The 26,151-nt window shown below is 44.1% G+C and overlaps 1 protein-coding gene across 1 annotated transcript in view; it reads right to left on the reverse strand.

The window, feature by feature from the left end:
* ttc6 (tetratricopeptide repeat domain 6) overlaps positions 1-26,151 on the reverse strand; it is a 217,118-nt gene that overhangs the window by 115,489 nt on the left and 75,478 nt on the right. Inside the window, exons 17-18 of the mRNA XM_078233109.1 lie at positions 20,133-20,215; positions 1,203-1,279 (exon numbers count right to left, since the gene is read on the reverse strand). Of these exons, the coding sequence (XP_078089235.1) occupies positions 1,203-1,279; positions 20,133-20,215 (160 nt within the window). The remainder of the gene's footprint in view (positions 1-1,202; positions 1,280-20,132; positions 20,216-26,151) is intronic.

The following is a 26,151-nucleotide window of genomic DNA, read 5'->3' on the forward strand; positions in this document are numbered from 1 at the left end:
CCTATGGGGTTAAGGCTGTCCTGTCTCACATTGTGTCAAACAGGGACGAAGGACCCATAGCATTCACTTCTAGGTCATTGATGAATGCTGAGGAAAACTCTGCTCAGGTGGAAAAAGAAGGTTTGGGCATTGTCTTTGGTGTCAAGAAATTTTATAATTTTCTTTATGGTGGACATTTTGTGCTTCTAACAGACTATAGGCCGTTGATCTCAATCTTAGGATCATACACTGGGATACCCTCCATGGTGGCAGCTCGATTGCAATTGGGCATTGGTGCTGTCAGCCTACTCGCATAAGATCCAAAACCATCAGTCAGAGAAACAGCTGTCAAATCTACCTTTCCCTGGAGATAAAGATGCTCCCGGCCAGAAGCTGAAGAAATAAAGTTCTGGTAACCACTAACTAGGCGCAGATTGCCACATGCAATGATTCGATCATGAGCCAAGTAATGGACCTATACCTGAGAGGGAGGTTGAACAGTAGAAACCAACCACAGTTACAGCTGTATATGTCCCAAAGATGGAAGTTGCCTATATTGGATGGAAGTTTATTATGGGGGATGAGAGTCATCATTCCCCCATCCTTAAGAGGAAAGGTGCTGGAACAGGTGCACCAAGGACACCTAGGGGCGATGGGAAAGAAAAAAAAGCAAGAAGGTATTCTTCAATAAACAGCTCCCAAGATTGAAGTATTCAAGCCTACCTTGTGATTCGTTTTGCCTCTTAGTCCACAGGGGCATTTGTAATAGTGGGGAAATATACAAGTGCAAATAAGGGATTGATTCCTTAAGAATGTAAATGTAATTCTTGAATTTGCAAGTGTTCCAAACTGAGCAAATTAAGCCTATATATATCCTCTAAAAATGTAGTGAAGATTCCAGTCATTGCAATTTCCAAAATCTTTTTGTACAGCTAAAATGTCTGTTCAGTTGTAATGCAAATTATGTGAGGGTATAAACAATAAACCCAAATAATCTCTTTTAAAATGATTTTCATATCCTAAACATTCAAGTATATTGATTTGTTCATGAATTTGAATAATTGACAGATTCCATTTTCTGTCAGCTGATTCCTCAGCAAAATATTTTACTTTGCATACAAATGATTAGAAACTAATTACACCAGATAAATATAAATAATCTCTATAGAATTAAATATATTTAAACACATTTTAAGAATATGATCACTGTGTGAAAGTGTTACCTTGATTGACCTCAGCAGAATATTGGATACAGAAACTGGCAAGTTCAAAGTTTCTCATTTCGAACAGATATTGTCCTCTTTAATAAAAATGAATAAAAAAACAAATTGTTACAAAACAGAATTTACTTGTATAAGGGTGTTCTCATGTAATTTTTGTACATAAATATTTTGGACTCATTATGAGGAAGTTTATACTATAGTTGTTATCTCATAGAAATAACCATTTATATACCTATATATATATAATCAATAATAACCAAATAAATATGATGATATCTATTAACAAAATACAAAATTCCATAAAAAGAACTATTATTTTTGGACATAATTTTGAACCTTAAAATTTCTTTTTTTTTGCTTTGAGGTAGGTATTAGTACTACAAAGAACAAAACTTTTTAAAAGACTTGCATTGCTTCAATACTATTCTTGCAAAATAGACCGATGCAGAAAGTTTGAGTATCAAAGATTCTGAATGCAGATTGCCAATACTGAATAACTCAGGACTAATTCTAAACCTGAGAATGAAACCAAAGAGATTCTAGCTTCAGAGGTAAATTCAACTTTGATGCACATGAAATTGGAACTACATTTATGCTAATATGCCAAATGCTCCTTCATAATATCGAGCGTTAGTACTCCTAATTTATCATAGAATCATAGAAACCCTACAGTGTAGAAAGAGGCCATTCGGCCCATCGAGTCTACACCGACCACAATCCCATCCAGGCCCTATCCCCATATCCCTACACATTTACCCGCTAATCCCTCTAACCTACGCATCTCAAGACACTAATGGGCAATTTTAGCACAGCCAATCAACCTAACCCGCACATCTTTGGACTGTGGGAGGAAACCGGAGCACCCGGCGGAAACCCACGCAGACACGAGGAGAATGTGCAAACTCCACACAGACAGTGACCCAAGCCGGGAATCGAACCCAGGTCCCTGGAGCTGTGAAGCAGCAGTGCTAACCACTGTGCTACCGTGCTGCCCTTTAGGAACGTTTAGGAATAATGCATATTCAAATTCAGTGTCAATAATACTTCAATGACTACTTCAGTATGAAAGTCTTAAATTAATTTGATTAATTTAATTACAAAACTTTTGAAATCTTAAATTACAGCCTCATCAAAGGGAATGCAGAGATAATGACATGAAGAAATAGCTCAGAGGCTGATGAATTAATGGGCTGAAGTTTGATGGAGATATGGAGGCAGGACTGGCTATGGGCATGCCAGTGAGCTTGACATCAGTGATAGTGAAATTGTTGGACAAGATTCTTAGGGATAGGATCTTTACACATTTGGAATTGAATGGTCTTATTTGCGACAGACAGCATGGTTTGTACCGAGAGAGGTCATATCTCACTAATTCGATTGAGTTTTTTGAGGAGGTGACAAAAAAGATTGATGAAGGAAGAGCTGTTGTCTACATGGACTTCAGTAGAGCATTTGACAAGGTCCCTCATGGCAGGCTGGTGCAAAAGGTCAAATCACACGGAATCAAGGGTGAACTAGCTAGATGCCTTCAGAACTGGCTTGGCCATAAAAGACAGCGGATAGCAGTGGAAGAGTGTTTTTCTGAATGGAGGTCTTAACTAGTGGTGTTCCGCAGGGATCAGTGCTGGGACCTCTGTTGTTTGTAATGTATACAAATGACTTGGAAGAAAACGTAGCTCTTCGTAGCAAGTTTGCGGATGATACCAAGATTGCTGGAATTGCGGATAGTGATGAAGAATGTCAGAGAATACAGCAGGATATAGATAGGCTGGAAAATTGGGCAGAGAAATAGCAGATGGAATTTAATCCGGACAAATGCGAAGTGATGCATTTTGGTAGATCCAATTCAGGTGGGAGCTATAGAATAAATGGTAGAAGCATCTGAAGCATAGACACAGAGAGATCTGGGAACACAGGTCCACAGATCCTTAAAAGTGGCAGCACAGGTGGAAAAGGTGGTGAAGAAAACATACGGCATGCTTGCCTTCATCAGACAGGGCATCAAGTATAAAAGTTGGCAAATTATATATAAAACATTGGTTAGGCCAAAACTTGTGTCAATTCTGGTCACCACACTACCAGAAGGGTGTGGAGGCTTTGGAGGGAGTACAGAAAAAGTTTACCAGGATGTTGCCTGGTATGGAGCGTATTAGCTACGAGAAGAGATTGAATAAGGGCGGCACGATAGCACAGTGGTTAGCACTGCTGCTTCACAGCTCCAGGGTCCCGGGTTCGATTCCCGGCTCGGGTCACTGTCTGTGTGGAGTTTGCACATTCTCCTCGTGTCTGCGTGGGTTTCCTCCGGGTGCTCCGGTTTCCTCCCACAGTCCAAAGATGTGCAGGTTAGGTTGATTGGCCAGGTTATAAATTGCCCCTTAGAGTCCTGGGATGCATAGGTTAGAGGGATTAGCGGGTTAATATGTGGGGGTAGGGCCTGGGTGGGATTGTGGTCGGTGCAGACTCGATGGGCCGAATGGCCTCCTTCTGCACTGTAGGGTTTCTATGATTCTATGAAACTGGGATTGTTCTCTCTAGAAAGACCGAGGCTGAGGGGAGGCCTGATAGAAATTTATAAAGTTATGAGAGGCATAGATAAGGTGAACAGTTGGAAGCTTCTTCCCAGGGCAGAATTGACAGTTACAAGGGGGCACAAGTTCAAGGTAAGGGGCGAGAGGTTCAGTAGAGCTGAGCGGGACAAGATTTTTACACAGAGGATTGTGGGAATGCACTGCCAAGTGAGGTGGTTGAAGCAGACAAGTTAGCGACATTTAAGACTTATCTAGATAGACACATGAACAGGTAGGGAATAGAGGCATACAGGTGGTTGGTCTAAATAGGACAACATGATTGGCACAGGCTTGGTGGGCCGAAGGGCCTGTTCCTGTGCTGTACTGTTCTGTGTTTCATATTTGATGAGCTGTAAACTCCTCCAATTAACTATTGGAAAGCCCAAAGTCACTCCTTTCTGGAGTTACTAATTTCATCCCTCTTCCTATCAACAGCTGAGGCTGTATCAGGCTATTCACAACCTAAGACAGTTATCGATTATGTTTCCACGTCTTCAGTGACCACCTATTTCTACTTCCGAAACATTTTGAATGGATTTCTAGCCAAATTCCAGCATTCTACCCTCCAAAACCCTGCTGTTCGTGTCCTTCCTCACATCAAATTTCTTTCACCCATCACCCTGCGGTCGCTGGCTTACGTTGGCCCCTGGTTGGGCAGCACCTTGATTTTAAAGCCTCATCCTTAGTTTCAAAATCCTACATGGCATCAGCCCTCCCTATCTCTGCAATCCCACAAATCTCTTGAGGAATCTGTGCTTATCTAATTCTGGCCTCTTGACCATTCCTCATTTTAATTGCTCTATCATTGATGGCATTCAGCTGCCAAGACCTAAATTCTAGAATTCACCACTGCCTTTCTAACTCCCTTTCCTTCTTTAAAACCTACCTCTCTGACCAAGCTGTCAGCCATCTGGCCTAATATCACCTTGTCATGTTTTGCTTTATAGTGCACCTGTGAAGCATCTTGGGATGTTTTATTATGTTGAAGAATATATAAAAGTTGTTTGCTGTCATTTTACACAGTGGGCTGGAGCACAATTCATGAAGCAGTTTGATTTACATCAATCCAACATCCTGTATTAATTGAAGATTTCTGCAGGGCTGCATTCTGAGTAAATCATTGTTCTTGAAACTTAAGCAACTTCCAACTTGCAGCATGGAGAGACTTGAATGCTACAGTCTCCATCATGTGGCGACAAAACAAACTGCAGAAACTGTTTAGAGTCATAGAGGTTTACAGCATGGAAACAGGCCCTTCGGCCCAAATTGTCCATGCCGCCCTTTTTTTTTTGAAAACCTCTAAGCTAATCCCAATTGCCCGCATTTGGCCCATATCCCTCTATACCCATCGAACCCATGTAACTATCTAAATGTTTTTTAAAAGATAAAATTGTACCCGCCTCTACTACTACCTCTGGCAGCTTGTTCCAGACACTCACCACCCTCTGTGTGAAAGAATTGCCCCTCTGGACACTTTTATATCTCTCCCCTCTCACCTTAAACCTATGCCCTCTAGTTTTAGACTCCCCTACCTTTGGGAAAAGGTATTGACTATCTACCTTGTCTATGCCCCTCATTATTTTATAGACCTCTATAAGGTCACCCCTCAGCCTCCTACGCTCCAGAGAAAAGAATCCCAGTCTACTCAGCCTCTCCTTATAACTCAATCCATCAAGTCCCGGTAGCATCCTAGTAAGTCTTTTCTGCACTCTTTCTAGTTTAATAATATCCTTTCTATAATAGGGTGACCAGAATTGCACACAGTATTCCAAGTGTGGCCTTACCAATGTCTTGTACAACTTTAATAAGACGTCCCAACTCCTGTAGTCAATGTTCTGACCGATGAAACCAAGCATGCCGAATGCCTTCGGTAAGTTTGACAGTGTTAAATAACCAATCAATGTACAGAATAGCAACAATGCATGTCTGATTGTATACATGTCAGATAGTTGTAATAATCCAGCAAAATACAGCTCATACTCCTCACTAGAACAGGTTTCTTTTGCTGAGAACAAAATAATTCCAGAATGTCAGTTTGGCTAAAATTTAAACTAATCATGGTATTTTAGAACACACTACAGGAAACAATACCAGGGGTGTAGCGCTACCAAAGTAATCAGAGCGCTGCTCCAGCACCTCCAACCAGTTCTTGAGAGAAGGGGGTACAGAAGGTTCCAAACACTGGAACTTGGTGGCGAGGGTGGCCTTGGTTCAGTGTTTTAAAGAGTTCTCGTTACCCATGCTGATGTTCCAATTTGTTTTGAAGCAGGTCTGTCAGGTCAATTTCACTCGTCGCTGCACTGCTGCTGGAGAGGTGGGTGGATTGTAAAGTGAGGAAGGGGATTGGGGGGAGGAGAGTGGACGTGTCTGTCCATTCCACCAGCCTGTCTATATCCTCTTGAAGTCCATCACTATCCTCCTCACAGTTCACAATATTTCCAACTCTTGCACCATCTTCATATTTCGAAGTTATGCCCTGTAAACCTAGGTTATTAATATATATCAAGAAAAGCAATTTTCCCTCTATATATCATGCCCCAGTCAGAAGTAAGTAAAGTTTTCTATGATTCATGTTTTTAATAGACATGAATTAAATAATTAAACTGTTGCATAATAAAATTCTAGCTATGCTAAAGACCAATAATTCAAAATAGTTCATGGTTCAAAATAAATTGCCCACCGGCACTGATATTTTTCCCTTAAAACCGTGACCACGACACCACACAACCCTGCCACAGCAACCTCTGCAAGACGTGCTGGATCATCGACATAGATGCCATCATCTCACGTGAGAATACACCAGGTACACGGTACATACTCTTGCGAGTCGGCCAACGTTGTCTACCTGATACGCTGCAGGAAAGGATGTCCCGAGGCATGGTACATTGGGGAGACCATGCAGATGCTAGGACAACGGATGAATGGACACCACTCGACAATCACCAGGCAGGAGTGTTCCCTTCCTGTCGGGGAACACTTTAGCAGTCAAGGGCATGCAGCCTCTGATCTTCGGGTTAGCGTTCTCCATGGCAGCTTTCAAGACACACGACAACGCAGAATTGGCAAGCAGAAACTGATAGCCAAGTTCCGCACGCATGAGGACGGCCTCAACTGGGATCTTGGGTTCATGTCACACTACCTGTAACCCCCGTGACTTGCCTGGGCTTGCAAATCTCACTAACTGTCCTGGCTGGAGACAATTCACACCTCTTTAACCTGTGCTTAACCCTCTCTCCACTCGCATTATCTGCACCTGTAAAGACTTGATTATCTGTTAAGACTCGCATTCCAATCATTATCTTGTAATTGAGTTTGTGTCTATATATGCCCTGTTTGTGAACCCAATTCTCCACTCACCTGATGAAGGGGCAGCGTTCCGAAAGCTCGTGCTACCAAATAAACCTGTTGGGCTTTAACCTGGTGTTGTGAGACTTCTTACTTTCCCTTAAAAAGCATAGTTTTACTGATGTTTAGGTACTCAAATGATTAATACATAGTAAAGCAACATGATTATCGATTTAGAAATTATATTAGGCCAATACAATTTATTAGCGCTCTGGCCCCTCAGAATTTGGCACCGCACCCCTGAATTATACCAATAACATCGGGGTAAATTTCCAGTCCCACACACTGCGGGAACCATCACGATTGGGATGGAAAATTTGACGGACCATTTATAGGTCCGTTGACCTCAAGTAGGGATTTCTGGTCCTTGGGTGAGCATGACCAAAAACCTCTGCCAAATGGCCAGATTTCCCACACAAGACAAATCGTTGTCAAGCAGGTCCTGCATGCTCTATCCACAACGTTATTGCCACTGCTGGCCATTTTGTAAGTATGGGAAATGAGACATGTTGTGACCCAACCCTGACTGTCATCAGTGTGGCACTGCACAGCCTGCAGTTTCAGACCTGTTGAGATTTTGAATGAGTTGGGTCAGGCTTGGGAACTTGTGCGAACCACATCAACCCCAAAAGGTCATGAACACAGCAGAAGGCCCTTCACAAGTTCAGGAAAGTTTTGTCAGCTTTGAAAGTAAGAGTAGTTCTGCATTACCTTGATTGGAAAAGTCTTAGGGAAAATCTTGAATCTGCATCCACCTACCCACCCACCCACACACTGCCACTTGACATGATGCCATAAGGTAGGACCCCCAAGCAGCAAGAACCATAGCCTAGCAGCCAGGCGGGCGGCAAAAGACCAGGAAAATACCCAAAGCTGCATTTATTGCAACAGGCTCAGTTTTCTTGCGATGGCAAAAATGTAAAAGTTTATTTATTAGTCACAAATAGGCTTACATTAACACTGCAATGAAGTTACTGTGAAATTTCCCTAGTCGCCACAGTCTGGGTCGGGTCAATGCACCTAACCAGCACATCTTTCAGAATGTGGGAGGAAACCGGAGCAGCCGGAGGAAACCCATGCAAAGTGCCAATGCAGGAGGAGACTTCATCTTTTCAGTGACCTTTGTGCCTTTCTGAATGAAGACATGGATACTAGATCCATCCATCACCAGGCCTTGCCCGTTTCACTGAAGATGCTCAACTTCTTTGTCTTAGGTTCTTTCAGGGTCTTGTTGCTAACCTGTGTGGAACATTCAAGTCAACTGCTTTTCGATGCATCCAGGCCATTACTGGATTCTGAGCAACAGAGGCTATCCCTTGAGGAGATGGTTTCTAACCCCACTAGTAATTCACAGAGTCCCAGTGTAGAGATACCAAGAGCCAGCTCCATAGCAGGTCACTTGATCACTGTGGAATCACCAATATTCACTTGTTTTTCTCTGCACAGATGCTGGCTGGCCTGCTGGATATTTCCAGCATTTTCTGCTTTTATTTTGGATTTCCAGCATTTGCGGTAATTTGCTTTTATTAAGGTATCCTGGACAGCTGCCGTGTGCTGCATGCTGTACAACATGATGCATCAAAGGGATGTGCCACTCAAAGAGGAAGAGGGTGAGGAAGGCTTCATATTCCTCAGGATGGGGCGGGGGGGTGGGGGGGGGGGGGTGGCAGGCAGAGGGAAGAGCAGGGACCGGCTCGGAGACATGCTGAGGATTTCATGTTGCAAGGGACATCCTGATCTAGCAGCCGTTCACCTAAGGAATTCCTGCGTAGATGGTGAGTGGAGCGCATGACTGGCACTGGACGAAATCCAAACCTTCACAGGTATGACAACCAAGTCAATATCTTTCCCAATACAGTCAACATGTCTGAAAGTTCTACTGGTTGCAGTCTCCACAGGCCTCAGTGACAACTTGATGACCTTTTCGTGTATAGTAAATAATTATTACTGTAAATGACAATATATTATTCAAACCATTGAATAAACTGGTTATTTTTATAACAATTGCTTCAGACATTTTTCTTGTTTATCTAATCTTTCAGCAAACCACAGTGACTCCCTTAGTGCAGCAACTGATGTGGGGTCCTCCACGATGTTCGCTTGTTGCCTCAGAGGAGATGGAGGCAACCTGCTTACCATCTCTTAGATCAACAATGACAGTATGTCCTCATGGGTCAAAGTTCGGCCATCCATTGCAGCATTTCCTGTCACTTCCTGAGCGATCTTCCTTGCCAGAGGCAGACCTTTGATCAAGCCCAGGATAGAATGGATGTGTCTCACCGCCCTACACCGTTTGCATTCCCAGCCTCACCCCCACCTTGCTTTGGGAGGTGGTGGTCCTGATCCACACCCACCCTCAACTCTGCGGGGTGAAAATGTGGTGGGTAGACATGGCCACTCAGCAAGTGGGATCGCAATGTCATAAAATGGTCCAATTCCTGATACCCACCTCAAAAGGGGAAAATCTGGCCCTTTCACAAATATTCAATAAATAAATCATGTTTACTTTAGTTGAGTAGAAATTTACAATTTCATTCTAAAATACTAGAAAATCCCCCTAAAACCATGTGAAAGATTCTCACTGACATATCACCAGTTTTAGGGAGACTGGGGATTAAATTGCACTACAGGACCATAATCTCAAAATCACTGCTAAAAAATCTCTACAAGAATTATTCTCCCAAAATAACTCCAGTGCCCATTAAGGTTTAATAGAAACCTGATCTTCTGTCATTAGTATGGGGTCAATGGGTGTATCTGACTATTCTGATCCATTCCTCCAAGTTTAAAGATGAGAGAGGTGAGACCTCAATAAAGAATGGGGAGAGAGAGACAAGACTTCAATACAGAGCTGGGAGAGAGGCAAGACTTCAATACAGAGGAGGAGGAGAGCTGAGACTGCAATAAAGAGCTGGGAGAGGGAGAGAGAGAGACGAGACTGCAATAAAGAGCAAGGAGAGAGTTGAGTCTGCAGTAAAGAGCGAGGAAGAGAGGTGAGATTTCAATAAATAGTGAGGAGACAGAGAGGCAAGACTTCAATAAAGAGCGGAGATAGAGGCAAGACTAGAAACAAAAACAAAGCGCGACATCAAAGGGAAACGAAAGAAGCACAGCCGTCTTGGTAAGTAGGACCTGGTGGATATTTCTATTGTCCTTAATATATTCTAAACTAAAGGAAGTAACATTAAAGGGAGCAATTAAAAGGTAAGTCATGACAGGGTAGCTTGGCCTTGTCGATGCTCCTCTTGTATGATACGGGAAGTCAGGGACACTTCCACTGTCTGGGGTGACCACTTGTGCAGGAAGTGTCTCCAGCTACAGCAACTCAAAATCTGCATTTCAGAATCTACGTAGCTGTGACTGGGGTCACTGTGGGACATAGATCTTCGTGGCTAGCATGTACAGTGAGATATTCACATTGCAAGTAAAGAGTGCAGATGCAGAAAGGGAATGAGTGACTGCCAGACAGAGCAAGAGCGCTCGGCAAGTAGTGCAGGAGTCCTCTGAGTCCATCTCCCTCTCTGACAGATTCTCTGTTTTGGCTCCTGATGTGGGAGGTGGTTTCTCTGGGGAGTGCAGAAAAAGCCAAGCCCATGGCACCATGAATGGTTCAGCTGCACAGGATGGCAAGAGAAAAGAACAGGGCAGCAATAGTGATAGGGAATTCTATCATAAGGGGAACAGGCAGACCTTCCTCCAGCCACAGACGTGACACCAAGATGGTATGTTGCCTCCCTGGTGCCAGGGTCAAGGATGTTACTGAACAGCTGCAGGGCATTCTGAAGGGGGAGGGTGACAAGGCCAGAGGTTGTGGTCAATATTGGCATCAATGGCGTAGATAAGAAGAGGGATGGGATCCTGAAAACAGAATCTAGGGAGCTATGAAATTAATTGTAAAGCAGGACCTCAAAGTAGTAATCTCAGGATTACTCCAGTGCCATATGCTAGCGAAAGCAGGAATGGAAGAATAGACCAGTTGAATGCATAACTGGAGAAAGAGATTTGGATTCCTGAGGCATTGGGACAAATTCTGGGGATGATGTGACCTGTTGCAGCTGGTGGACGGTTGCAGCTCAGAAGGACCAGGATCAATGTCCTCACAGAGGTATTTGCTGGTGTTTTGGGGAGGATTTAAACTGAAGTGGCAGGGAGGTGGGAGCCTGAGTGGAGAGACACAAGGGAGAGAAATAAAGATACAAATTAAAGACAGAAAAGTAGAATGAAAAGTGTAAGGCAGAGGGAACAAGGGCTAGCAGAAAATAGTGCCATATTACAAAAAAAAACAATATGTAAATATGTTACAAAGGCACTGGGTGAAATTTCCTCATTTATTTTCAAAATGTCAACTTGGTCAGTAATAGTGTTGTCCCGTCCACTGGCTGCAATGTCGGATCTTTGAACATTTCGCGGAAAAAATCCAAAAGGTGGGTCCCACGATTTGATGCGAGCAGGGTGGGCTCTGAATGAGTCTATCCCACCAGCAACATCAGCTTTCAAAAGATCAGGGTGCCATCTTTAAAGGGCAGCCTGATGTAAAAAAAATAGAGAAAAGCACAGGCCACATGGAAACAGAAACTACCCCCCACCACATCACCATAGAAATCCCACCTCTCACCACCATGGAATCCCCCCACCACCACCATAGAGTCTTTCCTCCTGAAGGGGGAAAAATATACAGATGGGTACACATAAGATGGCTGCCTGGCACACAAACAGTCACCTGGGAAAGAGACATTAAACGAGCACTGACATTCAGTACAGACAGCCACCTGAGATTAAAACATAAAGGACAGACAGCTATTCAAAGTTAAACATGCAGGAATCAAATCCTACAGGAAGCCAGCCATGGTTTAAGGATAAGGACAATAGGGGTAGATAATGAGATTAGCTACAGGTGGGATTGGGAATACATAACTGCAGGAAAACCAATTACTGTAAATCACTATATGAATAGGCCGAAACTAAAACCATTGATAGCCACTGACGTAGGAAATGTATCCATTCATAAGATAATGCGATGTTAACATATTCATGTCTGTATCTGTCTGAATTTGTCTATAACGATGTGTTAACGATCGATCACCTACTTGATTACAATGATGTGATAATGGCTAGATGTCCGGTCCATCTACTGTGTAAAGGGTATAAACATGGACCGCTCCTATTGTCTCATTGAGAGAAGGTAGCTGTCTCGAAGCACTGCGGAGTGCCAGTGCCTTTTCTCCACGAAGCTTCATTAAAATAAAACTGTATTCGACAATCCTGAATGGACTGTCACAGGAGCATAAAATAGTCACTGTATTGGACATAGCCAACTGATTCTGGTCCTTACCATTGGATCCTGAATCCCAAGACAAATTTGCCTTTACAGTGGGAGACAAGCAGTACACTTGGACTCGTTTACCACAGGGATTTCACAACAGCCCCGCTATATTCCATCGAGCAATGAGTGACATCCTGAACAGAGTAGAACTGCCGGAGGGTAGTACGGTCCTACAATATGTAGACGATATCCTGATAGCTTCAGAGTCCAAGTCAGGACATCAAGAAGCCTTATATTTAGTACTGAAAGAATTAAAAGCCGCAGGGTTAAAGGTGAGCCCCAAAAAGGCACAAATCGGGAAAACACAGGTCCTATACCTAGGACACCTTATATCCCAAGGACTTAAAGAAATACCAATGGACCGAAAGAAGGCAATACAACAAATGCTGTGACCCGTCACCGTAAGAGGGGTCAGAAAGGTGCTCGGACTATTCAACTATAGCCGGAGTTTCATCCCAGGGTTCGCAAAATTAGCAGAACCCATACAAAGACTAGTCACAGGGGGAAAACCAGCTTTAGATCCCGTAGAATGGGGACCCGAGCAGGAAGAGGCGTACACTAAACTAAAAACAGAACTAATATCAGCCCCTGGATTAGGATTACCCGATTCCAATAAGAACTTCCATATCCATTGTAGTACTGAGGGAGGGTTCTATTCCGCCGTGGTAACACAAGACCATGGCGACAGAAAGAGACACATAGGATATTATTCCACCGCAGAAGGGCCAGTAGTCACCGGACTGCCAAGGTGCATAGCCGCCTTGGATTGCGCCGCCTGGGCTGTAAAGGTTAGCGAGCCAGTAATCATGACCGGGAATATAATCCTTCACACCAAACACACCTTGGTGGAAATGTTGAACACGGGAAAATTAAGGTCAGTCTCAAACATGAGAAGGGCTAAGTGGGAAGCTGTTCTTCTACCTCCAAGCAAGTCCGTGATAATAATAAGGGATACAGGGAATAACCCAGCAGAAGGGATTTTAGACGAAGGAGAGCCACACAATTGTGAAGATATAGATAGGGACGAACAAGAGGATAAGATAAAGGATATACCCTTAATTACAGCTGAGGAGGCCCTTTTTGTGGATGGGTCACTCAAATATGTGGAAGGATCAACCCGGACAGGGTGGGCAGTAGTGGATAACAAATTAGAGACAGTAAGGTCAGGAAGGATTGACGGAGGTCTATCCGCGCAAGTGGCAGAACTAGTGGCACTCACACAGGCACTAGAGTTATCTGAAGGTAAAACGGTAAATGTCTATACAGACAGTCGCTATGCATTCGGAATCATACATGACTACTTTACAGCATGGGGAAGAAGAGTGTTCATAACCACAGGAGGGACCCCTATTAAGCACCAGCAAAGAATTGAGGCATTATTGAGAGCTAGCGAGAAACCTAGAGAAGCCGCAGTAATCAAAATTAAAGCGCACCAGAAAGAGCCAGGAAGAGATAACCCGGACTGGTTAAATTTCAAAGGGAACCAAGCTGCAGACAGGGCGGCACAGTTAGCCTTAGGACAGGAGACAATTGGCGAACTGCCAATAGCAGCAACAGAACAGACAGGAGACAAAATAGATATTCGGGACTTACATGGGGTACCCCAAAGGAGGAAAAGGAGAAATGGAAAGCACAGGGAGCAGTCAAAGGGACTGATAACATTTGGAGATGGGAAGATAAGGCAATAGCACCAGAGTGCATACAAAACACCCTATTGGAACTACACCATGGACTCTCACATGTGGGTAGAGAGGCCAGGATAACTAGTATAGGAAAGGAATGGTAGTGGAAAGGAATGGGAAGAGATATAGCCTGATACTGTCACCGATGCGTGACGTGCGCGCAACACAACCCTGGTAGACCCATAAAAATTAAAATGGGACACCAGCTGAGACCAAAGGGACCCTGGGAACATCTGCAAATAGATTTCACAGGGCCACTACCACAATCCCATGGCAAAACTTATTGTCTGGTTATTATAGACAAGTTCACCAGGTGGGTAGAAGCGTTCCCTACTACAAATTGTACTGCTACCACGGTGGCTAGGATATTGGCAGAAGAGGTAATTCCTAGATGGGGTGTACCCCTACAAATCGATTCGGACCAAGGGACGCACTTCACCGGAAAGGTGGTAAAAACAGTATGCCAATTAATGGGGATAAAACAAAAATTTCACATCCCCTACCACCCACAGAGTTCTGGAATGGTGAAACGTATCAATAGAACACTAAAAAATGCATTAGCTAAAGCCATACAAACATTGGGGAAAATATGGACAGAGGTATTGCCCAATATACTAATGAGATTAAGGGCTACCACAAACCGGACAACCGGATTAACCCCTTATGAGCTAATGACAGGACGGGCGATGCAATGACCCGAAAGCATCATAACAGGTGGGACCGATGTAGGTCCACTAAAAGATAAAATCAGGAGATATGTTCTGGAACTAAGCACCCAACTAAAGGGGATGCACAAATTGGTAAAGGACAATCAGGAAATAAAAGACGCAGAGAGAGAGCTTGAAATGCTCCCTAACGTCCCAACAGCGGGAAGTTGCGTCCTAGAAAAAACATTACCTGACAAACCAGGGTTTGCACCAAAATGGAATGGGCCATATAAAGTTATAATTAGTGGAGACACCTGTGCCTGTATAGACATAAGAGGGAAAGGTGTCTGGAAACACTGGACACAGCTAAAATTGCTCAAGGGAACAAATAAGTAATTAAATTGATGAACTAACGAAAATGCTTTCCTCAACACAGGCAAAGACTGCAAGCAAGAACGACTAGCGCGCGCGGGTTGATAGATAATATAACTTGTAAAGATTATATGAATTATAGTGTTAGGTTTGATATTTGATCGTTGCGAATATGTATGTAATCGTGTATGTAACTGTACTACTTTGCGTTGTCGCGACTGTAAATTTAACTGGATTGGAGGATAACTTGTTTTACAAAGCTCACATACATTTACACGGGAATCGAACTGTATGTTACCCGTTAGCACAATCGATAGAAGCCCTATTTGTAGCCACTCCTGGGTGGACCCCTCATGACTTATATACTGTAGATACATCAGATACACCCTGTAAGGCACAAATTGGCAAATATAAAAGAGGTTTGCAGGGGAGATGTGTGGGACTTGTAAACCCCACAGATCCTGTGTGCAGGGGGTTCCAACAGGTGGGAGGAAAAGCTTGTTCAGATACTGCAAGCTATCCGCTTTGTTTTACAGGGCAGGGATGGGGATGTGCCTATGCCTTGGTCCCTAAGAATGATTCCTGCGTACAGACGCAGTGTGTCCGTCAACATTGTCGGGTTAATAACGGACAGTTTACTTGCACTTGTGATGAACAGAAATGCCTGAATAAAACCACGGGAAGACAGCTTATTTGTGGACAATGCAATGGAACTCACGTAAGCTCAACCAAATGGACATACCCACTTGATACTTACCAGGTGGTGGGATCAAACGGGGAGTCAAGCAAACCAAACAATTGGCAATATGAACAAACTCATAATAGAGACATTAAATGTTACCGGGCTAAGAAGGGGTATGTGTTCCTCTTCAATGGTACTTACACGACAGAAACACCAAACCTCCCAAACCGTTTTGCAGTAGGAACAATCGGACCACTGACTGTTCCATGCCCTCAGAAGGGGCATATTCGGAGGAGAATAGTAACTTGGGCTATCAGCTAAAAATTCTGCGCTGACTGGGAAGCCCCGGGCACAATGGGATCCTCACTGGGATATGGGTTCCTTGGAGCCTTATCTCTGGGGGGGGGGGGGGGGGGGGGGCAGCAGGAGTGATTAGTGCAAAGAATAGGAATCATATTGTTTGTGGACTAACAGTCCTGGGAAACAACACTTCAAAAGCACTGGAGGCTGTCAACCAAGAAATGGCTGAGCTGGGATTATATGCACAACAGACACGATACGCAGAGGACTATCAGTTCGCACAACAAGGGGGAGTGTGTACAATTATAGGCAATAAATGCATAACCCATGTCACAGACGAGTCCTATAACATTACACAGGTCATCAAAAGCATCAAAGAACAACTTGATAGCTTCAGACAGGGACCCAAGAAAGGAAGTAACTGGCTGGAATGGCTAGTGGGGGGATCCTGGGAATCTTACTTATTACATGGATTGGTCATACTCATTTCAATTGTAATTGTCTGTTGTCTGATTGTTGGATGCCTAAAAGTCTGTTGCAAGGTGATGGTGACTGGAATTGTGCCAGGAGCCAGTGTATACATCGAAGAAGAAACCCTGATGAAGATCCCCAAAGACACCAGAAGAAACGAAGAAGGAAAGAAGAAGAACGAAGAATTATACATATAAAAATGGTTGGTCTAAGGATTAGTGAAACTCATAATCCGACCAAAAGTGGAGACTGAAGGGGGAAAAATATACAGATGGGTACACATAGATGGTTGTCTGGCACACAAACAGTCACCTGGGAAAGAGACATTAAACGGGCACTGACTTTCAGTACAGACAGTCACCTGAGATTAAAACATAAAGGACAGACAGCTATTCAAAGTTAAACATGCAGGAATCAAATCCTACAGGAAGCCAGCCAGGGTTTAAGGATAAGGACAATAGGGGTAGATAATGAGATTAGCTACAGGTGGGATCGGGAATACATAACTGCAGGAAAACCAATTACTGTAAATTACTATATGAATAGGCCGAAACTAAAACCATTGATAGCCAGTGACGTAGGAAATGTATCCATTCATAAGACAATGCGATGTTAACATATTCATGTCTGTATCTGTCTGTATTTGTCTATAACGATGTGTTAACGATCGATCACCTACTTGATTACAACGATGTGATAATGGCTAGATGTCCGGCCCATCTATTGTGTAAAGGGTATAAAGATGGGCTGTTCCTACTGTCTCATTGAGAGAAGGTTTGCTGCTTGTTAGTGCCTTTTCTCCACGAAGCTTCATTAAAATAAAACTGTATTCTTGAAACCTTCAAGCCTGACTCAGTGGTACATTTCCCACAACACTCCCACACCACCACAGAATTACCCCCACCTCCCCAGAATCCCCCCCAACCCCACACTTCCCATGGACATGGAACCCCGGCAGTTCTTTTGCAAACCCACCATGGCACTGCCCCCTGGAGGTTCCAGGGGCAGTGACCAGGCACTGCCAAAGTACTGCCCAGGATTGACCCTCTCTCCCCGGGGGCCTGCACCTAACCTGTGTGACCCAGTGGAGTTTCTTCTCCAGTTGCCCATTTATAAAAGCTTGGGCCCCACTGCTCACTATATATCAATGATTTGGATGAGGGAACGAAATGTAATATTTCCAAGTTTGCTGACGACACAAAACTTGGTGGGAATATGAGTGGTGAGAAGGATGTTAAGAGGTTTCAAGGTGATTTACACAAGTTGAGTGAGTGGGCAGATATGTGGCAGATGCAGTATAACGTGGATAAATGTGATGTTATCCATTTCGGAGAGAGAAACAGAATGGCAGGCTATTATTTAAATGGTGATAGATTGGAAAATGTTGGCGTATACAGGGATCTGGGTGTCCTTGTACACCAGTCATTGAAAGCAAACATGAAGGTACAGCATTATATAGGAAGGCAAATCGCATGTTGCCTTCATTACAAGAGGAATTGAGTTCAGGAGCAAGGATGTCTTACTGTAGTGTACAGAGCCTTGATGACCACATCTGGAGTATTGTGTGCAGTTTTGATCTCTGAAGTGGGGAATTCTGTTCTCGGTGGCCGGAATGTTTTTAGAAAATACTAAAAGGTAATTCTATTTAATATTTTTCGCAAAGGTAAATGAAATTCAGATTTAAAGCATAATAAATTTATTTCCAAAATTAGTTTTGTTGTAAAACATATAAACAGTACAAAGGACAAAAGACATACGTTGGACAGATATAATACTTCGGCTGAAGGGGGATCTGGTGATGCAATAGCACCTTAAGTTTCCTCCAAAATCTTAGATAATTATACAATTTGGTTATCTTAGATACAACCCAGCAATTAACTTAACATGATTTCATTTAATATTTAACTTGTCAATCTATTCATGACACATTCTCAAATCGAATTATAATTTAACACCTTAAATAATCACTTATTTGTCTGCTTAACTATCGGAAGTACACTCCGAAATCAATATGGCTCCCTTGTTGCTTAGCAATACAAAATTATACATTTTACTTATTCAACATTTTGTAAAGAAGTGAGAACCAGTTCTGTTGGATGCAAGCCCGAGCATTTGGCAGAAGTTCCAGATCAAACTCCATGTTTTGTCTAAAAATGTATATAATTTGTCCTTTTGAACAAAGGATAGTTTCATAATGTATCATGTCTGAGTTACATTGTAATTAGGTTTTTCATGTTTATCAGTCCATTCTCTGATACAAGAAAACCTTAGGCTAATAATTAGTTACTGGCAGATTTAACAAATAACATTAAATGACTTTTAATGCCCTAGTTAGTTTTTCATTTAAAATTCATTTAAAATTCTTAAACTAAAATATTAGCTGCTAGTTCTCTATGTTGAGTATTATGATCAGAATGATTAAATTCCCTTCAGTCACCTTATCTCAGAAAGGATATATTTACCATGGAGGGAGTACAGTAAATGTTTACCAAACTGATTCCTGGGATCGTAGGATTACCGTGTGAGGAGAGATTGAGTGAACCTGGCCTGTATTGACTGGAACTTAGAAGAATGAGAGAGGATCTAATTGTAACATACAAAATTCAGCTGGGAAGATGTTGTTCCCTCTGGCTAGGGGGGTTGAGAAGAATGAGTCATCGTCTCAGAATATGGGATGGACCATTTAGGGCTGAGATGAGAAGAAACATCTTCACTCAGAGTGTCACAGGTATGAGAAGGGTGCAGGAGAATGGCATTTAGATAGAAGATCAGCCATGAACATATGAACAGCGGAGCAAGCCTGAAGGACCAAACTGCCTACTTCTGTTCCTATTTTCTATAGTTCTATGTTTCAATATCTAACATCAAACCTTCTCGAAGTAATGCACACTAGTATTTGCCCTTCATATCAAAAGGAGTTTTGGTGTTAGTTTTACTCAGCTCAGCTTAAAGTACTGCTTTGTACTGGGAGGGAATTTCCAAGTGGAAATTCTCTTCTTCATATGGTACACAGAGGAGGAGAATGACAACATGGAAGAAGACAGCTCGCCCAATGCAATCGAGAAACAAAGGTTGGTATTAAATGAAGTCACTTCAATCTGCTGCACAGAGACACTCATTGTTCTTAATGTGCTTATCATCATTCAAACCCCAAAAGTTGAAAGTATACACAGATGTGAACTCAGAACTTTATGGAACTATGTTTATTTTACAGATCATTGACCAAAAATTCCAGAAATTGAGCTTTCCAAGGCCTTGTCCTGCAGTTGAATGCAGGAACAATTTAAATTGGTTATTAAAATTCATACCCATTTTCTTGAGTGCACACTTAAAGGAAACAGAATGGAAACAATAAGTGCACTTTGTTCTGCCGATGTATAAAGCAAAATCTATCACAAAGTCATTCTGCTTTATTAATATTATATCATGAGTTGAACATCCGTGATATTAAATAGTCACATCTATAAAAGTCTGATTCAGTTATAGACTTGCTTCATAATGCAATGAAGACATTGCTATAGAAAGAAATCCTTCTACTTACCTTAACAAGTAGAAGTAATGTGTTTGAGGCTGGAGGTGGATGGCGCATGTTATATCTTTCAATGCACTTTTCAGATTATGGATCTGTCACGACAAATTCAAACATAAAACATGTCACAGGTCATTATTAGTTTCTTTGAAATTTTATGAGTCAAAAAATGTTTTTTACTTATTCTTTACAACTTCCTTTCACAAAATGTAGATTTTAAGGGTACTTTCCAGTAGTTTTGTTCTCAGATCCCAGTGCAATTAAGTGCATTAACCGTAAAGAGCAAAGAATTTCAAACATAATTGAATTACGTACAAAACCACTTACTTTAGGGTTTTGCACTAAGATTCAATTTGCCTGGATCAGCCTCTCCCACATAAGTGGCCATGCTCCCACTCTGACACTGAGGGCCCGATTTTACCATCAAGTTGCGCCCATTTTCGGGCGCGAAAACTTGGTAAAGTCGGGCATGAGGTGTATAGCGCGATTCGCTACCGTCTCCGCACCTGTTCCCCCTTTACAAAGTGTGGTGACTTCAGCCAGGCTAATGAGGTTGCCTTGTTAGAGTATGAACGATCTGATGAGTCCTAGTTAGTTTATTTGTTTGGTGTCGAAAGAGCTACCTGATGAGTCCAAATTGATGGTTAAATCAGGGAGTCTCATGCTCCCTATAAATGCAGGTGTTTCAGCCTCCCAGCCTGCATTCAGCAGGGAGCAACTGGAGAGCTGTCTGTGTACAGATGTAGAATGTAAATAAAGTAACTTGGTGACGGGACTTTCGCCTCCGTGGAGTTATTACACCAAGTGCCTAAAATGGCCGCAATCGGGACTGCATCCGAAATGGGCGCAATTGCAATTTAAATGCATTTGAATGCATTTAAATTGAATTAATGGGCTGGATGCCCAACTTTACCAGCACTTCCCCCTTTACCACCACATTTGGAGTTTGCACATTCTCCCTGTGTCTGCGTGGGTTTCCTCCGGGTGCTCCGGTTTCCTCCCACAGTCCAAAGATGTGCGGGTTAGGTTGATTGGCCATTCTACATTGCCCCTTAGTGTCCCGGGATGCATAGGTTAGAGGGGTTAGTGGGTAAATATGTAGGGATATGTGGATAGGGTCTGGGTGGGATTGTGGTTGGTGCAGACTCGATGGGCCAAATGGCCTCTTTCTGCAGTGTAGGATTCTATGATTTGCCAATCGGGAATCGGCGCAAATCAGACATGCTCAATAAAAGTCTGATTCGGGCGCTCCATCAGTGAGGGTTAGTGAGGAGGTAAGTGCATAGCATCCAACAGCTCTCTGCTACTCACAGGTGTCCTGTTGTTGTGGCCATTTTCTGTGTTGGGTTGGTGGCAGCTCTGCGAGTGTGTGGGGAGGTGGGGGACTGTTGCTCTGCAGGGTCTCCGATGTCCGACTTGCAGCACGGACCCGGGTCTCAGCACTGACCTTGGGTCTTGCGGTGCTGCTGGGTCCTAGCGCACTCAGCTCACTTCCAGCTGAAGGATGTGCACAAAGCCCTTGCAAATTGCACTGCTGCAGCCTCTCAATTTTGCAAGGAGCTGTGATTGTGGGCAGCATGTGGCTGGGGGAATTGCGGGGGACGGGGGCTGTGATTATGGGGAGCACATGGCTGGGGGAATTGGGGGGGCTGTGATTGTGGGGAGCACATGGGTTGGGGAATTGGGGGGGCTGTGATTTTGGGTAGCATGTGGCTGGGGGAATTGGGGGGTCTGTGATGGTGGGGAGCATGTGGCAGGTGTAATTGGGGGGGTGACTGTGATTGTGGGGAGCATGTGGCAGGGGGAATTGGGGAGTATGGACAGTGACTGGTGATGTGCTAGGTGCAAGCAGTGTTCTATAACCTCTACATGTGTTCCTCTCCATCTCCCCTCACGACCCCCCACCCCGCCGCCTTCAGAGTGACAACATGGCTTTTTCTGTGCAACCAATAGATCTAGCTGTCATTTTGGTTGCTGCTGGAGCTAAGGAGGAGGATCAGGAGGAAGAATTGCAGGCACTGGAGGCCCGGGCCCTACCACTTCCAGGACGAGAGGGAGATGATCACCAGAGGCAGGAGATGGCGACCATTCACTCTGGGGTGGGGTGGGAGTAAGAGAAAGAGGGAGCAGAGACCCTGGCAGTTCCAGGCACGAGTGCCCTTCAAGCAAATGTCAGACACCATGTGCCGCTGACATCTCCGACTCCGCAAGGAGATTGTGCAACACCTGTGCAACCTGTCGCAGGACCTGGCACCTGGAGGCAGCGGGGGGGCACCTACTCTCAGTGGCTGTCAAATTGACGGCCGCTCTAAACTTCTACACAACTGATTCTTTCCAGACCCCGAGCGGAGATGTCTGTGGCAGCTCCCAATCTGCTGTGCACACCTGTGTGAGGCAGGTCACTGAAGCCCTGTATGCCCGGGCTGGCCAGTTTAACAACTTCAACCTGGACTAGGTGCAGCAGGAAGCCTGTATCGCAGGCTTCACAGCCATTGTGGGAATGCCTAACATGCAGGGGGCGATCGACTGCACACATGTCACCCTCAAGGCCCCGCTACAGAATCCATAAAGGTTTGTAAATAGGAAGGGGTTCCACTCCCTGAATGTTCATCTAGTGTGCGACCATAATATGACCATCATGCACATCTGTGCCAGACATCCAGGCAGCGTGCATGACAGCTTCATTGTCAGGAGCTTGGACATCCCAGAGGCATTCGAGAAGGAGCCCAGGCTGCGAGGTTGGCTCCTCGGTGATATGGGTTACCCGCTTCAGACATGGTTGATGATGCCTGTGCGGAAGCCTGTGTCTGAGGCAGAAACCCGCTATAATGAGGCACATGTAGCCACCCCTGCGATAGTGGGGAGGTGCTCCTTAAGATGCGATTCCGGTGCCTGGACCGATCTGGCTGGGCTCTCCAGTACAGCCCCCTGATCTCCTCCCGCACTGTGTTGGTGTGCTGTGCCTTGCACAACCTGGCTCTGCAGAGATGTGACCTCTTGGGGGAGAAGGAGGATGTGGAGGCTGACCAGCCGGCCGTCACTGAGAAGGATTACCTGCAGGAGGAGGAGGAAGAGGAGGAAGAGGAAGATGAGGAAGAGCATGCCGAGGAACACCAACCAGGCGCTTGAGGGCAGGCAACCCAAATGAGGCATGCGAGGGCGGCAATGGAGGCCCTGATCACCAGGCAGTTCACTCGCTAGGGATTTGTATCTGTGGGTTCCATCACCACCCCAACTCTCATCCTCCCCAAATTCCCTCTATATTCTGCACATTGTCACACCAGAGTGGTGGGCCTGGGTACTCTACAGCCCTCGGAGTCCGGAGGAGATGGGGGGGGGGGGGCACTGCCACTCTGCCTGAGATCGTTGGGGGGAAGGGGGAGGGGGCCGCGATCGGTCTGGCTGGCAGGCGGATGGGGGGATAAGGGGGTCAGTAATGTTGTGGGGGTGGGGCAATGTTGGTGGGGGCAGGGGGAGGCATTATCCGGCCCAGGCACGATGTGGTAAGGGAGCAGCTTTCGATCATTTTATTTTGGTGAGCATGCGCAGTTGAAGGCGCCGATCGGGGCAGTAGGGTTTCAGGTGCGATAAGCCACACCTACAGGCTTATGCAGCGCAATTCAGAATCACTGATTTTTTTTCACTTTTGAAAACCAGTTGTGATTCGTGTCAGTATAACGACATGCCGCCAGGTGAGAAAGATACGGTGTGGGCGGATGCTAGAGTGTAAAGCCCTTTAATTATATTTAAATTTATGTATAATCAGGGAACTCACACTGCCGGGGGTAGGAAAGATCTCAAACCAAAATCTCGCCAACACAAATCCTGTTTGACCTTCCCATGAGATTTAGCAGCCATAATGGGATTGGCACCCACAGCAAACAGGGCCACTAGATCTCACCTTATATTTTAAGGACAACAGAATTACATAAAATGAGTCACAGTTATCTGGATAAAGAATCAATTTCAACTGACTGTTTTGGCACTCCCTCAAGAAAACTGCTGGAGAGTAAACAATTATTGGCATAGCACTGTATCAAGTTAAACTGGAATAATTCCAGCAGATAACCTCCCACACACTGTTAGAGAATTTAAGATTCAATATCATGTGTAGATGATCGTGCTTAATTTCTGTTATAGAAAGGGCACATGAAGAGAACAAGAGTTACTGGTGCTTGTATGGATGATGTGACCTAGTAATGGAGATACTTGAGAAAAAGCAGAAATAGAAACAGGAGCATCCACAAAGGAAGGTAGCAATCAGCTAGTGGCAAGACCTCAGGCACTGGAGGCTGGTGGCAAAATGGAGAGTGCAACTTAAGTCAGGAGTTGAACTTACCATTCACCACTACCCAAATTTCTGATCTATTTGGCCAGCAAGCAAACAGGAGTTTCAAACCCCAGCTCATGCTGTGAGATCCTGTTCAACCTTGTAAAGTGTGGAGTCCGGGTGAGGACAAAAAGAGTTGCGATTTCACCTTGCCAAAACTCAGTGGCGCTCAATGAACATTGGAAATTGGCACCCAAATGTGGTACATTGGGACCCAGAAGATTGGAGGGGAGTGTTCTTGACTTATTTGGATGTTTGGACCAGGGAAGTGCCGTAGAGTCCACACTTTACAGGAAACAGTATTATTTCTAGAAATGAGAGGAACAAGGTCTTGATTTCGGATATATAAATAAAAGTAAAATACAGCTGATGCTGAACATCTGAAATAAAGCAGGAAGTGCTAGAAAAACTCAAAAGTGTCTGGCAACATCTGTGGAAAGAGAAACAGTGTTAATATTTCAAGTCTAATTTGACTTCTTTGGAACTGAAGAGAGATAGAAATGTGATGAGTTTTAGTTGAAAGGGGAGGGGACAGGTTGAAAAAAAGGGAAAATATGAGATAGCGGGCAGGAGAGATCAATAACGAAGATGACCTGGAACAAAAGGGCATGGTTAAAAAAGCACTGATCTAGGGTAAGTGTCAATGGCAGAATAATGAACAGCTCTGTCTGAAAGCAAAAACCTGAAAACAAGACACAGACTGGCGCTTGGCAAAACAGAATCAAAAGGTAATAGCTGGAGAGCATGTGCAGCCACCATGGCCAAGTTAAATGGCACATATCATTGGTACACTAAACATAAAACTGCATTCAAAAATAGCAGCAAAATGAGAAAATAAACCAGATCTGTACAGTGCTGCAAAGTCCAAGGTAACCGTAAAGTAAGCTTGAAGAGTTTAGAGCTTAATGGAAATTGATACAAGAAAATAAGCAAGTCATCCATTCAGAGCTAGCCTGACTGCCTAAAATCTCTGTGCCTTTTCTTTTCTCACAAGCATAGAAACCTCCTAATCTTAGACCCATATCGGTACAACAGAGCTTTCACCATTATGAGGATTTTGGTCAGCAAATGCTTGAAGGGCAGACAGGTCTGACTGAAGGCCATCAACCTGAAATGTTAACTCTGTTTCCCTTTCTATGGATGCTGCCTGAACTGCTCAATATTTCTTGCATTTTCAGCTTTCAGTTTTCCAGAAATGGCCTGGTGGCACAGCGGTTAGCACTGATGCCTCACAGTACCAGGGAATTGGGTTCAATTCTGGCCTTGGGTAACAAGTCTGTTGTGTGGCATTGCATCATATGCCTTTTTTAAATCCATATACACCACATCAACAGTGTTGCCCTTATCAACCTTCTCTGTGACCTCCTCAAAAAGCTCCAGCAAGTTAGTTGAGCATGATTTTCCCTTAATGAATCCATGCTGGCTTTCCTTAATTGCCCTGCAGTTGTCTCAATGGCTACTGATTTTGTCCCCAACCATAGTTTCCAGAGAGGTTTCCCTGTCATTAAGTCAAACTGACTAATCTGTATCCCCTTCCCAACTCTCTAAAATCTGCTTACACTTTTCACTTTTCCATACCTGTCACTGGCCCAATGTGAACCACAACCTCTGACTGTTCACCCTCCCCCAAAAGAATGTCCTGCAGCCACTCTATGATATCATTGACCCTGGCTCCAGGAAACTATTATAACACCCTGGAGT

Source organism: Mustelus asterias, chromosome 18, assembly GCF_964213995.1.
Source record: "Mustelus asterias chromosome 18, sMusAst1.hap1.1, whole genome shotgun sequence".
NCBI lineage: Eukaryota > Metazoa > Chordata > Chondrichthyes > Carcharhiniformes > Triakidae > Mustelus > Mustelus asterias.